We start from the raw sequence: 16,611 nt of genomic DNA, 5'->3' as shown, positions 1-16,611 counted from the left end.
CCAAAATACCAGCAATAGTGTGTGAAAACCTTGTGAAGACTTACAGAAAACGTTTGACCTGTGTCATTGCAAACAAAGGGTATATAACAAAGTATTGAGAAACTTTTGTTATTGACCAAATACTTATTTTCCACCATAATTTGCAAATAAATTCATACAAAATCCTACAATGTGATTTTCTGAATTTTTTTTCCTCATTTTGTCTTTCATAGTTGACGTGTACCTATGATGAAAATTACAGGCCTCTCTCATCTTTTTAAGTGGGAGAACTTGCACAATTGGTGGCTGACTAAATACTTTTTTTTCCCACTGTATGTTACCTAGTAAATGCAAGCACAAATACAATGTCATGTTACATTAAAATACCACCCATAGCACAATTTAATTGTTCATACATAATTACATAACCTTCATACATAATACAATCAAATATAAAAAGTAATATATTCCTTATTGATCACCATATAGAAACCCTAAACAATTTTCTAAATACATTTCCCAACACATGAATAGAGCTTTAATGCCTACTAAGATATGTCACACACACACACACACACACACACACACACACACACACACACACACACACACACACACACACACACACACACACACACACACACACACACACACACACACACACACACACACACACACACACACACACACACACACACACACACACACACACACACACACACACACACACACACACACACACACACACACACACACGGCTACTTTATAGGGTCTATCCAAAGCAGCAGCAGGTGGGTTCCTTGTCTATCTTGTACTGGTCTCTACACTCAGCCATAAAGGCCTGCAGCTGGGACACCAGGACTCTGTCCTTCTGGTGTTGCTGAAAAGAAACAGTATGGCAGTTAACTTTCTGAACATCTACATACAGTACTATACTATTACCATGTTGTATTGTGTGCTGTAACCTTACATATACCTGGAAGGAGAAGCAACATTATACCAGATCATTCAAGTAGCATCTTTTCTCATTGAACAGGCATACACAAGATAAACAGGGACGGTTACTTTTGATTATGTCATGCCATGTTAATTCAAGTCCAAAGCTGACCTTGATGGTTTCGTATGTGTCTGTGATGAGGGCAATGAACAGACTGAGCACCAGGTAAATGAAGAGAAAGATGAAGGAGTAGAGGTAGAGCCTGCTGAACAGCCACACCATGTTTCTCTTCCCTCTCATCTTATGGAACGTGGAGTACAAGTCATCACCGTTGATCAGAGAGAACAGGCACTCCGTCACCTTGTCCAAGGTCCGGAACTGGTAGAAAATCAATTGGTAACACTTTGCATTAAGGTATGTTGTGTTATAAAGGATTTTTAAAGGGTTTATAAGTAGTTTATAAACTGTTATTAGTTATATGTAATAAACCATGGTAACACATTGTTTAACATTTTAGCCCTTCATATACTGGACTGACCTTATATATGTGGATTCTAAAAGATCTTGGGCCCACATATACAGGTACTGTATTACCTTTTTGGTTTTTAGTGTACCTACTTACCTTCTCATGATACGGCCCCAGAACGATCCAGCCACAGAAACAGTAGCCCAGGTAGATCAAGCCAACGCAGCAGGAGAAGCGGATCACATTTGGAAACGCTGCCCTCAGGGTCAGAATTAGGATCTAGGAGGAACAAGGAACCTTACCCATCTATGTTTCACTATTTGAATATGTACTGTCCTTTATGAACTCTATGTACTGTAATGTTCCTATTCAAAGAACAAATCATTGCGGTGGTGCTGATGGAACATTGCTGTTCAATTTAGTTAATTCCTTATGTTAGTCCTTACGTTATATTTCTTAAAGAAACCCAGGTAGCGGATAACTCCAACCCAGACAAGCATTGTGGATGTCCCAAGCAAAATACTGCAGACATCATAGTTTGTAAGGTCCTGAAAAATACAGAAATATGAATGTCATATTGGACATACAGACACATGATCAAAATGTATGTGCTCAGGTGAAGCCACTACACCTTAGTCTGTATTCCTATTTTGAGGGCGGATCCAGCGATGGTGAGTGTATCGCTGACGATGATCAGAATATACCAGCCATTCACAAACTCCATGCGCTCAGACCAGGACACAGTTTTACCAAAGTAGGTGTGGAAGAATGCAGTGTAATGCTGAATGAGAGAAATCACACCATAAGCAAAAACACATCAATATTAACGCTATTGCTATAGTGAGTAGGCCTACATGCTATCATGAGCTGGGTATGCTTCTACTTGTATATTGTATGAATACCTGACCGTATTCATGGTATGTACAACCCTAATATTTAACCTATAAAACCTATAGAATGGTCTTCTTAACTTACAAATTGGAGCTGAGATCCATTGCAGACTGAGCGTGTGCACAAGATGAGTGAGGTAAAGCAGGCGAGGATGACGAGGGAATCGAACAGCAAGAGGAGGTGGTTGTTCTTCCCAGCTGCAAATTCAATCAAACAGTAAATTAGCTAGTGGCACTTTTCCTCATTCATATGGGATGGAGGCTGACAGATTACTGCCACTGAATATGGTAGGATCTCTACAGTAAATTTATGAAATATGGACTGTAGAAACTTGGAGGATGAACATGCTGAACAACAGATCATGAACATTTCCTAAATGTTTTAAATTGTGCCCCTTTCTGGCTTTGAGAGGCACAGCACTTGTTAGAACTACAGTATGTTACAAATAAGGAGACGAGACTGTCTGGCTCAGCTCACTAAACATTTTAAATCTTGACTACTGAGGTCACAAAGAATATAGCTATTACTCAGTCATATCGTATGCTGACTAATACAGTTAGTCAAGCAAAGCATTTTTTATATATTTTTTACCATACTGGGATGGTCTTATAAAATACTTACAAGTGCTTGCAACATTCCAGTCTTTACATTCATTGATTCCAACATTATTTTCTAAGTTAATCTTTATCCTCCCACTGTGTGCACGGTTGTCAAACATTATCTGCCAAAAATAAAGTCAGACAGAGACATCAATTGTTAGTGAGTTCTAGCAAGGATGACTGTATCCAGGCTTCAACAGCTGGATTTCTGCTGGTTTAAGTAACATTTTAAATGCACTATTACTAGAAAACAGAGAATTGACTAGTTATTCCATGACACAAATTAATCATTAAACTTTGGGGACTCGCTACTGGTTTCCATTTGTCTTCTCCATTGACACAGAGGACAGCTGCCACACACTTAAAAGCCTACACTTAAATGCCTAAAAGAGCTTGAGGAAGTGGTTTCCTGAGTCATACAACCCACCACCTACCATTATACTAAAGTCATAACAGTCTGGGAGCTCATGGTGGCGCACTGTCTGCAGGTTGATGGCTTTCAACGTGAGGTAGATGTTTACTGACAACAGCCTGAGTGAGAGACAGAGAAACATTTATGATTATTGAGTACAACAAAATAAACCTAATATAGGGGACAAACTGTAGTTTGACTGTTGGTCTGGTCAGTCACCTTTTAAAATCCAGAGAAAAGTTCATGTCTCTTGACAAAGTTTTATCCTCCAATGGCTCCAGAGGAAATATGGAAATACATTCTGTTAGAAAAAACACAAAGGTCTTCATAATATACTTTAAATCACTTTAATGACATGACACATTTAGGTCTCTACGCTTAAGATTCAGTGGAAACACTTGTAATGGTTACAAACAATTCCCAAACTTCCTGTTTCTGCAGTCACACAAATGAACTGACAACGAGATCCTTTTCCCAAATACTATACAGTGAGTGTATAAAACATTAGGAACACCTGCTCTTTCCATGACATAGATTGACCAGGTGAATCCAGGTGAAAGCTATGATCCCTTATTGATGTCACCTGTCAAATCCACTTCAATCAGTGTAGATGAAGGGGAGGAGACAGGTAAAAAAAAGTATTTCTAAGCCTTGAGAAAATTGAGACATGGATTGTGTATGTGTGCCATTCAGAGGGTGAATGGGCAAGACAAAATATTTAAGTGCCTTTGAATGGTAGTAGGTGCCAGGCGCACCAGTTTGAGGGTGTCAAGAACTGCAATGCTGCTGGGTTTTTCACGCTCAAAAGTTTTCCTTGTGTATCAAGAATGGTCCACCACCCAAAGGACATCCAGCAACTTGACAACAACGGTGGGTTACACTGGAGTCAACATGGGCCAGCATCCCTGTGGAACGCTTTCGACACCTTGTAGAGTCCATGTCCCGACGAATTGAGGCTGTTCTGAGGGCATAAGGGTGTGCAACTCAAAATTAGGAAGGTGTTCCTAATGTTTTGTACACTCAGTGTAAATCTATCACAACAACAACAAACAATCTGGGCAATGACAGCTGTGGGAAGCCAGGGATCTATACCTATTTACAGATCCCTGGCTTCCCACAGCTGTCAGTAACCAGATTGTTTGTTGTTGTTGTGATATATTTACACTGAGTGTACAAAACATTAGGAACAGTCCACAGTCAGTGTTTGGTTGAGCATCCAAGCAGATATCTAACAGCTGGAATAGATTAACCCAACAAAATAACTTACATACAGTGAGGGAAAAAAGTATTTGATCCCCTGCTGATTTTGTACGTTTGCCCACTGACAAAGACATGATCAGTCTATACTTTTAATGGTAGGTTTATTTGAACAGTGAGAGACAGAATAAAAACAAAAAAATCCAGAAAAACACATGTCAAAAATGTTATAAATTGATTTGCATTTTAAATGAGGGAAATAAGTATTCGACCCCTCTGCAAAACATGACTTAGTACTTGGTGGCAAAACCTTTGTTGGCAATCACAGAGGTCAGACGTTTCTTGTAGTTGGCCACCAGGTTTGCACACATCTCAGGAGGGATTTTGTCCCACTCCTCTTTGCAGATCTTCTCCAAGTCATTAAGGTTTCGAGCCTGACGTTTGGCAACTCTAACCTTCAGCTCCCTCCACAGATTTTCTATGGGATTAAGGTCTGGAGACTGGCTAGGGCACTCCAGCACTTTAATGTGCTTCTTCTTGAGCCACTCCTTTGTTGCCTTGGCCGTGTGTTTTGGGTCATTGTCATGCTGGAATACCCATCCACGACACATTTTCAATGCCCTGGCTGAGGGAAGGAGGTTCTCACCCAAGATTTGACGGTACATGGCCCCGTCCATCGTCCCTTTGATGCAGTGAAGTTGTCCTGTCCCCTTAGCAGAAAAACACCCCCAAAGCATAATGTTTCCACCTCCATGTTTGACGGTGGGGATGGTGTTCTTGGGGTCATAGGCAGCATTCCTCCTCCTCCAAACACGTCGATTTTGGTCTCATCTGACCACAACACTTTCACCCAGTTCTCCTCTGAATCATTCAGATGTTCATTGGCAAACTTCAGACGGGCATGTACAGTGAGGGAAAAAAGTATTTGATCCCCTGCTGATTTTGTACGTTTGCCCACTGACAAAGACATGATCAGTCTATACATTTAATGGTAGGTTTATTTGAACAGTGAGAGACAGAATAACAACAAAAAAATCCAGAAAAACGCATGTCAAAAATGTTATAAAAGTCGTGCTATAAATTCTCAGACAACACAAAAATTCCTTGATGCCCTTCCAGACTCCTTCTGCCTACCCAAGGACGTCAGAGGACAAAAATCAGTTAACCACTTAACTGAGGAACTCAATTTAACCTTGCGCAATACCCTAGATGCAGTTGCACCCCTAAAAACGAAAAACATTTGTCATAAGAAACTAGCTCCCTGGTATACAGAAAATACCCGAGCTTTGAAGCAAGCTTCCAGGAAATTGGAACGGAAATGGCGCCACACCAAACTGGAAGTCTTCCGACTAGCTTGGAAAGACAGTACCGTGCAGTACCGAAGAGCCCTCACTGCTGCTCGATCATCCTACTTTTCCAACTTAATCGAGGAAAATAAGAACAATCCAAAATTTCTTTTTGATACTGTTGCAAAGCTAACTAAAAAGCAGCATTCCCCAAGAGAGGATGGCTTTCACTTCAGCAGTAATAAATTCATGAACTTCTTTGAGGAAAAGATCATGACCATTAGAAAGCAAATTACGGACTCCTCTTTGAATCCAGGGCTTAGCTGTCCTGGATCTGCACAGCTCTGCGAGGGCCTGGGATCAGGAGAGACACTTAAGTGTTTTAATACTATATCTCTTGACACAATGATGAAAATAATCATGGCCTCTAAACCTTCAAGCTGCATACTGGATCCTATTCCTACTAAACTGCTGAAGGAGCTGCTTCCTGTGCTTGGCCCTCCTATGTTGAACATAATAAACAGCTCTCTATCCACCGGATGTGTACCAAACTCACTAAAAGTGGCAGTGATAAAGCCTCTCTTGAAAAAGCCAAACCTTGACCCGGAAAATATAAAAAACTATCGGCCTATATCGAATCTTCCATTCCTCTCAAAAAATTTAGAAAAAGCTGTTGCGCAGCAACTCACTGCCTTTCTGAAGACAAACAATGTATACGAAATGCTTCAGTCTGGTTTTAGACCCCATCATAGCACTGAGACTGCACTTGTGAAGGTGGTAAATGACCTTTTAATGGCGTCAGACCGAGGCTCTGCATCTGTCCTCGTGCTACTAGACCTTAGTGCTGCCTTTGACACCATCGATCACCACATTCTTTTGGAGAGACTGGAAACCCAAATTGGTCTACACGGACAAGTTCTGGCCTGGTTTAGATCTTACCTGTCGGAAAGATATCAGTTTGTCTCTGTGAATGGTCTGTCCTCCGACAAATCAACTGTACATTTCGGTGTTCCTCAAGGTTCCGTTTTAGGACCACTATTGTTTTCACTATATATTTTACCTCTTGGGGATGTTATTCGAAAACATAATGTTAACTTTCACTGCTATGCGGATGACACACAGCTGTACATTTCAATGAAACATGGTGAAGCCCCAAAATTGCCCTCGCTAGAAGCCTGTGTTTCAGACATAAGGAAGTGGATGGCTGAAAACGTTCTACTTTTAAACTCGGACAAAACAGAGATGCTTGTTCTAGGTCCCAAGAAACAAAGAGATCTTCTGTTAAATCTGACAATTCATCTTGATGGTTGTAAAGTCGTCTCAAATAAAACTGTGAAGGACCTCGGCGTTACTCTTGACCCTGATCTCTCTTTTGACGAACATATCAAGACTGTTTCAAGGACAGCTTTTTTCCATCTACGTAACATTGCAAAAATCAGAAATTTTCTGTCCAAAAATGATGCAGAAAAATTAATCCATGCATTTGTTACTTCTAGGTTAGACTACTGCAATGCTCTACTTTCCGGCTACCCGGATAAAGCACTAAATAAACTTCAGTTAGTGCTAAATACGGCTGCTAGAATCCTGACTAGAACCAAGAAATTTGATCATATTACTCCAGTGCTAGCTTCCCTACACTGGCTTCCTGTTAAGGCAAGGGCTGATTTCAAGGTTTTACTGTTAACCTATAAAGCGTTACATGGGCTTGTTCCTACCTATCTTTCCGAGTTGGTCCTGCCGTACATACCAATACGTACGCTACGGTCACAAGACGCAGGCCTCCTAATTGTCCCTAGAATTTCTAAGCAAACAGCGGGAGGCAGGGCTTTCTCCTATAGATCTCCATTTTTATGGAACAGTTTGCCTACCCATGTGAGAGACGCAGACTCGGTCTCAACCTTTAAGTCTTTACTGAAGACTTATCTCTTCAGTAGGTCATATGATTGAGTGTAGTCTGGCCCAGGAGTCTTCGGATGGGGCCACAGTGTCTCCGGACCGCTCCTGTCTCAGCCTCCAGTATTTATGCTGCAGTAGTTTATGTGTCGGGGGGCTGGGGTTAGTTGGTTATACCTGGAGTACTTCTCCTGTCTTATCCAGTGTCCTGTGTGAATTTAAGTATGCTCTCTCTAATTCTCTCGTTCTCTCTTTCTCTCTGAGAACCTGAGCCCTAGGACCATACGTCAGGACTACCGGGCATGCTGACACCTTGCTGTCCCCAGTCCGCCTGGCCTTGCTGCTATTCCAGTTTCAACTGTTCTGCCTGCGGTTACGAAACCCCTACCTGTCCCAGACCTGCTGTTTTCAACTCTTAATGATCGGCTATGAAAAGCCAACTGAGAGACCTGAGCCCTAGGACCATACGTCGGGACCACCGGCCGTGGTGACTCCTTGCTGTCCCCAGTCCGCCTGGCCTTGCTGCTATTCCAGTTTTAACTGTTCTGCCTGCGGTTATGGAACCCCTACCTGTCCCAGACCTGCTGTTTTCAACTCTTAATGATCGGCTATGAAAAGCCAACTGAGATTTATTCCTGATTATTATTTGACCATGCTTGTCACTTATGAACATTTTTGAACATCTTGGCATGGTTCTGTTATAATCTCCACCCGGCACAGCCAGAAGAGGACTGGCCACCCCTCATAGCCTGGTTCCTCTCTAGGTTTCTTCCTAGGTTTTGGCCTTTCTAGGGAGTTTTTCCTAGCCACCGTGCTTCTACACCTGCATTACTAGCTGTTTGGGGTTTTAGGCTGGGTGTCTGTACAGCACTTCGAGATATTAGCTAATGTATGAAGGGCTATATAAAATAAAATTGATTGATTGATTGATTGATAAATTGATTCGCATTTTAATGAGGGAAATAAGTATTTGACCCCGTCTCAATCAGAAAGATTTCTGGCTCCCAGGTGTCTTTTATAAAGGTAACGAGCTGAGATTAGGACCACACTCTTAAAGGGAGTGCTCCTAATCTCAGTTTGTTACCTGTATAAAAGACACCTGTCCACAGAAGCAATCAATCAGATTCCAAACTCTTCACCATAGCCAAGACCAAAGAGCTCTCCAAGGATGTCAGGGACAAGATTGTAGACCTACACAAGGCTGGAATGGGCTACAAGACCATCGCCAAGCAGCTTGGTGAGAAGGTGACAACAGTTGGTGCGATTATTCGCAAATGGAAGAAACACAAAAGAACTGTCAATCTCCCTCGGCCTGGGGCTTCATGCAAGATCTCACCTCGTGGAGTTGCAATGATCATGAGAACGGTGAGGAATCAGCCCAGAACTACACGGGAGGATCTTGTCAATGATCTCAAGGCAGCTGGGACCATAGTCACCAAGAAAACAATTGGTAACACACTACGCCGTGAAGGACTGAAATCCTGCAGTGCCCGCAAGATCCTCCTGCTCAAGAAAGCACATATACAGGCCCATCTGAAGTTTGCCAATGAACATCTGAATGATTCAGAGGAGAACTGGGTGAAAGTGTTGTGGTCAGATGAGACCAAAATCGAGCTCTTTGGCATCAACTCAACTCGCCGTGTTTGGAGGAGGAGGAATGCTGCCTATGACCCCAAGAAAACCATCCCCACCGTCAAACATGGAAACATTATGCGTTGGGGGTGTTTTTTTGCTAAGGGGACAGGACAACTTCACCGCATCAAAGGGACGATGGACGGGGCCATGTACCGTCAAATCTTGGGTGAGAACCTCCTTCCCTCAGCCAGGGCATTGAAAATGGGTCGTGGATGGGTATTCCAGCATGACAATGACCCAAAACACACGGCCAAGGCAACAAAGGAGTGTCTCAAGAAGAAGCACATTAAGGTCCTGGAGTGGCCTAGCCAGTCTCCAGACCTTAATCCCATAGAAAATCTGTGGAGGGAGCTGAAGGTTCGAGTTGCCAAACCGTAATGACTTGGAGAAGATCTGCAAAGAGGAGTGGGACAAAATCCCTCCTGAGATGTGTGCAAACCTGGTGGCCAACTACAAGAAACGTCTGACCTCTGTGATTGCCAACAAGGGTTTTGCCACCAAGTACTAAGTCATGTTTTGCAGAGGGGTCAAATACTTATTTCCCTCATTAAAATGCAAATCAATTTATAACATTTTTGACATGCGTTTTTTTGGATTTTTTTGTTGTTATTCTGTCTCTCACTGTTCAAATAAACCTACCATTGAAATTATAGACTGATCATGTCTTTGTCAGTGGGCAAACGTACAAAATCAGCAGGGGATCAAATAATTTTTTCCCTCACTGTATATGTACTTTCTTGAGCAGGGGGACCTTGCGGGTGCTGCAGGATTTCAGTCCTTCACAGCGTAGTGTGTTACCAATTGTTTTCTTGGTGACTATGGTCCCAGCTGCCTTGAGATCATTGACAAGATCCTCCCGTGTAGTTCTGGGCTGATTCCTCAACGTTCTCATGATCATTGCAACTCCACAAGGTGAGATCTTGCATGGAGCCCCAGGCCAAGGGAGATTGACAGTTCTTTTGTGTTTCTTCCATTTGCGAATAATCGCACCAACTGTTGTCACCTTCTCACCAAGCTGCTTGGCGATGGTCTTGTAGCCCATTCCAGCCTTGTGTAGGTCTACAATCTTGTCCATGACATCCTTGGAGAGCTCTTTGGTCTTGGCCATGGTGGAGAGTTTGGAATCTGATTGATTGATTGCTTCTGTGGACCGGTGTCTTTTATACAGGTAACAAGCTGAGATTAGGAGCACTCTCTTTAAGAGTGTGCTCCTGATCTCAGCTCGTTACCTGTTTAAAAGATACCTGGGAGCCAGAAATCTTTCTGATTGAGAGGGGGTCAAATACTTATTTCCCTCATTAAAATGCAAATCAATTTATAACATTTTTGACGTTTTTTTTGGTTATTATTCTGTCTCTCACTGTTCAAATAAACCTACCATTAAAATGGATCATTTCTTTGTCATTGGGCAGACGTACACAATCAGCAGGGGATCAAATACTTTTTTCCCTCACTGTACTGTTTATTTCCAGTCAATGTGGGCGCATACACTACCGGTCAAAAGTTTTAGAACACCTACTCATTCAAGGGTTTTTCTATAGTTTTACTATTTTCTACATTGTAGAAAAATAGTGAAGACATCAAAACTATGAAATAACACATATGGAATCATGTAGTAACCAAAAAAGTGTCATGTTTTCAAGAGTGTGCAAAGCTGTCATCAAGGCAAAGGGGGGCTATTTGAAGAATCTCAAATATAAAATATATTTTGATTTGTTTAACACTTTTTTGGTTACTACATGATTCCATATGTGTTATTTCATAGTTTTGATGTCTTCACTATTATTCTACAATGTAGAAAATAGTACAAATAAAGAAAAACCTTTTAGGTGTTCTAAAACGTTTGACTGGTAGTGTATATTAAAACTAAAAATTATTCTCCCTTATCGTATATATTTTTTAACATATCTAAACCATGTTATTATCCTCTCGTATAGAACACTTGAGGCTATCACTAAAAATAAATACATAATGAAATGGTGTGCTCTTATACCTTTGTCGACATGTGGGTCTATGTCAAAGGTGTCGTTGCCAGGGGAGATGCTGCCTTTCCTGTAGAACTCCTGACAGAGGGTCAGAGGGGTGTACTCCCCCTCTATCTTCTCATAGGCATGGTTCCCTACCGTCAGGTTCTGCAGGTTTATAAACTAAAAATAGGAAAATATAGTGAGACATGATATACAACCATGTTCTTGGCCAGATTTGCCACAGGTGGCACAAATGAGGAAACGCACAATATTGTTTTGTCGTCAAAATTTTTAGGGTAGCTATAATTTCACTATAAACTCCACTGTTTGAAAAGTCTCATATGACTCTGTGTAACAATTTTAGATGACACATCGGTGAATCAGCTACTGTATGCTTTAAATACTGTGCTGTAATCTACAGAAGACAATTAATCTACACCGGCAGCCAACAAACAGTGAGAAAGACTTCACTGTTTTTATGTAAATTGAAGACTACATTACCGTATCGATGATGTAATAGATGTGGTCGTACACATCTGTTTTGGTGTACACTGCGTATCTGTCCACATGTTGGTCCTTATATTCTTTCAGGAAGAGGTGTTTAAACACCATCAGGTTTTCCTCTTTAAAGGTCACCATCATCTCGTTACTCAATCCAAAAGACACTAACTGAGGAAAACAAACATGTAATAGATACATACATCAATTCTGCATAACACAAAGCATTTCAGATTTTTTCCTTGTATTAAGTGAATAAAATATTTTTGATTTTAGACATTCTCTTTCTAGGGACTTCCATAATTGTGAAATCCCACTTTGGCGCACAGTCATGGTTTAATGGGGAAATGGTTAAATCTTTGGGTATTTCACTTCTCTCTAAGTGTGTATATTGTACCTATATTTTACATGACCAACAGTAGTAGCCTAAGTCTCCTCCTACACTGTATTCTACAGTAGCTTACCTGGAACGTGATGATGGCAATTTTCAGAATCTGTAACATCAGTTTCCATGGTTTCCGGCCCCTGGCTCTATATTTTTCACAGGGGTTCATAAAGAAGTACTTGAGCCTCCTCCTGAAGTCTTCCACCACTTTGGAATCACTGGGGCTCTGTTTGGAGATGGGGCACAGGGTGCAGTGGCCGTTTGGGCTCCTCCCCTCTGCTGGCCCCTGGGGCACAATGGGCTCCACATCATCCATCTGTGCAAGGCGATCCTTCTATACTGTAGGTACCACTCGATTAGTCACACACAGATTTACATGACAGCCACGGTCAAGGGAAGAAGTGGCAGTGGTTAAAACGAATCAGCATTCTGATTGTCATTTCAGCTGGTGTTTAGTGAAACACAGGATTTCACCATCTTGGAATTATGAACTAGTACTAGGCTACTGAAACTAATATAGAGAGAGTCAGGCAGAGTCAATCAGACATGTTTCTGAAAGTGCAGAATGATTATTTACAATTCAATGTGATGAAAGAGATAGTGTTCAACCATTCCTTTCATTCTGATCTTCATCTAAACAGGTTTGACTGCATTCAATGACTTTTGTCACTGTCACGTTTTCTGCTCCCATGGGCTCCCATGAGCTGCATGAATTACACTAAAACATGACAAATTACACTAGCCTGTGATAATGATAATAAAGTGTCATTACCTCTAAGCATCTGTTAGCCTACTTATTTTTCAGTACTCATTAGCATGAAAATGTAGGCCTACAGCAGAGCAAACACATAAACAACTTTAAAAAATACTTTAGTAAATACCTTTAAAAAATGTAATGTGGTCCACATAAAGTTCCTGTTCAACTATAATTTATACTGTCTGTCTAACACAGGTGGCAAAAAAGACAAACATTTACTGTCCCAAATTACCAAATATAAATCAGGTTATAACCTCGTTAATTGCTCTTTGTATTTAAATGTCTTCAGCTTTATCATCATAACACTTTGCTAGGTCATTCCTACTAAATGTTTGCACATACGTAGAACATTTACCTGTAATCCAGAGCTGCACCTGCCGCGATCTACTGAGCAGCTTGTTTAGCGCGTGAACAAGCACATTTTTTCTGTCAACATCGGACAGAACAGACACAGAGACACTCAATCACTGTGACTGTCATTCTAGCGCGTCATTCGACGGTTTTCCTGTTTTTCCATAGTAGCGGGAAGATATTTGGGGTGGGGAATAAAAAACAAAATCCCCGTGATACAGACAGCTATAGGTCCGCTAATAAAGGACTAATAAAGGCCCAGTGCACTACTTTTGTGTCCGCTAATACAGAACTAGTAAAGGACCAGTGCACCACTTTTGTGAAAATATTTAATTGTCTAACTAAAAACATTTTTGCCCATGCTACAGATGGCTATATTGGTCACTAATACAGGACTAGTAAAGGCCCAGTGCAATTTGCATGTAATTGCCTAATTTACGTCTTAGTATCATACAATCATAATGAAACTTGGGCAAACAGAAAATAAGAATAGAATGTATTCAGATCTTTAATAAACATTAACATATTTTACCGGAAATTAGGAATGTCTCCTGTGTCTCATATTCCTTTGATTTATTTATAGGTCTACATTATCAAGATCTCCAACATAAAAAGTACAGATACAACAATTATCAAAATAGCAGGTATTAAAATGAAATAATCATTCTTCTTTTTGATAATAAGTAACACCATTGTACCATGACTCATTCATGCCCTATCACAATAAGAAAATTGATCTTAAGTTGTACAACAATACTCTAGTCAAGAGTAAAAACATAAACCATTTAAGTGTAGGTGTAACAGGTCAAAGAATTACAGATTTTTGCAACCGTTCATTTTCTATTTTTTATTTTATTTTGTGAGTTGATTTCACCAAAATATTGTATTGTTCAGCATTTCGTGTAGTTTACAGATATTGGGAGAGTTAGTTGTGTAAGTGCGCCCTCTAGAGTGTTGGTTTGGTTATATGCGGAGTTGTCTCATGATTTTCTCAGTCTGCATTCTACTCGACTGAGAGAGGTATGTGTTCACTTCGGCGTGACATAAACTTGATATACCTGTTAAAACTAAAACGTTTCAGTGCACATAGTAACTTGTATGTATATTATATGATGAGTGTACGTACATTTAATCAAGCTGTGTCGTGAATTTAGCTATTTTTGAGAGTTTGAGAAATTGCTAACTTAGCTAACCTCGTGTTTTGTTTAGCTGTAAGTTAGCAATCGTCATTCTATCCTCTTGTGTTGAAGCCCACGTTGTTCTTTTTATGTTAGGCGGATTCTGGTCGAGGGTAGAGTTTTGAACATTTTCTCTCCTTGATGTTGAACAGGTATGTATTCCCTATATCAGGTTAAAAATATGTGTTCATTTAAAATGTTTTCATGTATTGATTAGTGTTTAATGGCACTGAAAAGCTCAAATGTGAAGGATTACATGTTGCTTCGTGCATATTACTGTATGTATTACCTATTTGAAAGATGGTTTATGTCGTGTTGCACAGTATTAATGTAAAGGCTAAAAGCTCAGAGTTTTTGGCAGAGATAACATGCAATATGACACATACATAAGATATACACCAGATGCGATGTTTATTTTCCAATTAATGTTGTATTTTATTCCTTGGATTTTTGAATGTGATTATACTGAGTCTGCATTCTACTCGACTGAGAGAGGCGGATTCTGGTCGAGGGTAGAGTTTTGAACATTTTCTCTCCTTGATGTTGAACAGATTGAGAGAGTTGTACACAATAAAGTGCCTTCAAGTACGCCAGTGTCTTGTCTTCAGTGCACCGGAACACAACGCAGTAGTCGGCAACGAGCAGACCGCGCCGGCTACATTGGTGCCGTGACCCGGATATCTTCGCTTCAGATCATCGCCAGGGTGATCGCCGGTGGTTGCTGTGACGAGTAGGAACCTCTTCGGAACGTTGACAAGTATAAGGGCAAACATTAATGTGTAAATTGTAGCTCTTAATTGCTTACCTCAGCTACTTCTATCATTTTACAATTATTTTTTTCATATTCACATGTTCTGGTGATTCACATATCATTACCATAGTCTATTACAACTTTCTATTTAAAAAAAAAAAAGACTGATGGTAAGGATGCGCAGACACCATTTAGTGTTGGAGATGCTGCAGGGGTAAGCCTGGGGAGGGGCAGGTTTATGAGTAGGGTGGAGAGCACGCCGGTTAGGGGTGCTGGTATACTAGGCAGACCTGTACTCTCGTCCACACGCTTACGCACTGATGAATATTCCCCCGCACCACACATGCGTAGCTTAAGAGATGCTCCAGACATTGCAAGCAGCGTTAGTTCAGTGGGCCGTCCTGCATTTTCATACACTCACACCCAAACAGATGAACATTCTCCACGTCAGCCAGTGTCTAGTTCACATGTGAGTTCTGCAGACCTAGGGAGTCTTATCACACAGTTAGCTCATGAAATAGGAGAGAACATTGCTAGCCAATTACAGAGATCTGTTGGTAGTGCAGATAACCAAACCACTCCTACGCCTAGCCTGAACTTAGGATATGGACAGTCTGATTTGAACATGACAGGAGTAAAGTTAGTCATGAAGACAGATGTCAAAGAGCCGCCGTACTTCAGGGGTGATGGAACAGACAACACAGTGCATGAGTGGGAAGAGATTATGAGCGTTTACCTGAATAAGAGGGGTGTACACCCGCAAGAGCACTCCCAGGAGATAATGTCAAGACTAATGGGAAAGGCTAGAGACATTGTTAAAGTTACCCTGCGCAGTATGCCATCGCTGCAGCCAGCTGAGAACTCCAAGCTCGTCTTTGATAATCTGAAACAACATTTCAGTGAGTTAACCTACTCCTCTATGCCTCTAGCAGATTTCTATAACACACTTCCTCTGGCCGGAGAAAGTCCCATGGACTATTGGATACGCTTGAACAAGGCTGTGGATGTCGCAGATGAGTGTCTGAGAAGGCAGGGGCGAAACATTGAGGACCCCTCTCACCAAGTCACAATGATGCTGGTGAAACACTGTCCCGACCCCGCTCTTGCAAGTGTCCTAAAGTGCAAAACAGCTGAAAAGTGGACAGCAAATGAGATTCAGGAACACCTCGTTGAACATCAGAGAGAGGCTAGAACAATGTGTCAAGCCAAATCTTATCGGCCAAAGAACATTGGTGCACATGCTCAGGCATTAACCACAGAGACAGTCGCTGCTGAAAACCCAACAGACCTTACTGGTTACCCAAAGGCAATGGGGCTTCCATCCTCTCCTCAGACAGAGAGCATCTGCATGCAGTCTCTCATTGGCTTGCTGAACCGTGTGCTAGAACAGACGGCACACACAACAGCAGTCGTGCCACCAAGCAGGGGG

At 41.3% G+C, this 16,611-nt stretch overlaps 1 protein-coding gene across 1 annotated transcript; it reads right to left on the bottom strand.

The window, feature by feature from the left end:
• Positions 1-751: 751 nt before the first annotated feature.
• On the bottom strand, positions 752-12,461 carry mcoln3a (mucolipin TRP cation channel 3a; the record flags this gene model as incomplete). The annotated part of the gene is made up of 12 exons (XM_084182659.1): positions 752-859; positions 1,088-1,294; positions 1,539-1,661; positions 1,829-1,930; positions 2,014-2,163; positions 2,358-2,470; positions 2,895-2,994; positions 3,307-3,403; positions 3,504-3,585; positions 11,289-11,442; positions 11,764-11,931; positions 12,225-12,461. 12 exons carry the CDS (start codon positions 12,459-12,461, stop codon positions 752-754), a joined length of 1,641 nt encoding a protein of 546 aa, XP_084038785.1.
• Positions 12,462-16,611: the final 4,150 nt, after the last annotated feature.

Source organism: Coregonus lavaretus, assembly GCF_964263955.1.
Source record: "Coregonus lavaretus genome assembly, chromosome: 19".
Lineage (NCBI taxonomy): Eukaryota > Metazoa > Chordata > Actinopteri > Salmoniformes > Salmonidae > Coregonus > Coregonus lavaretus.
The sequence above is the reverse complement of the archived record's forward strand: the minus strand, read 5'-3'. Positions and strand labels throughout refer to the sequence as shown.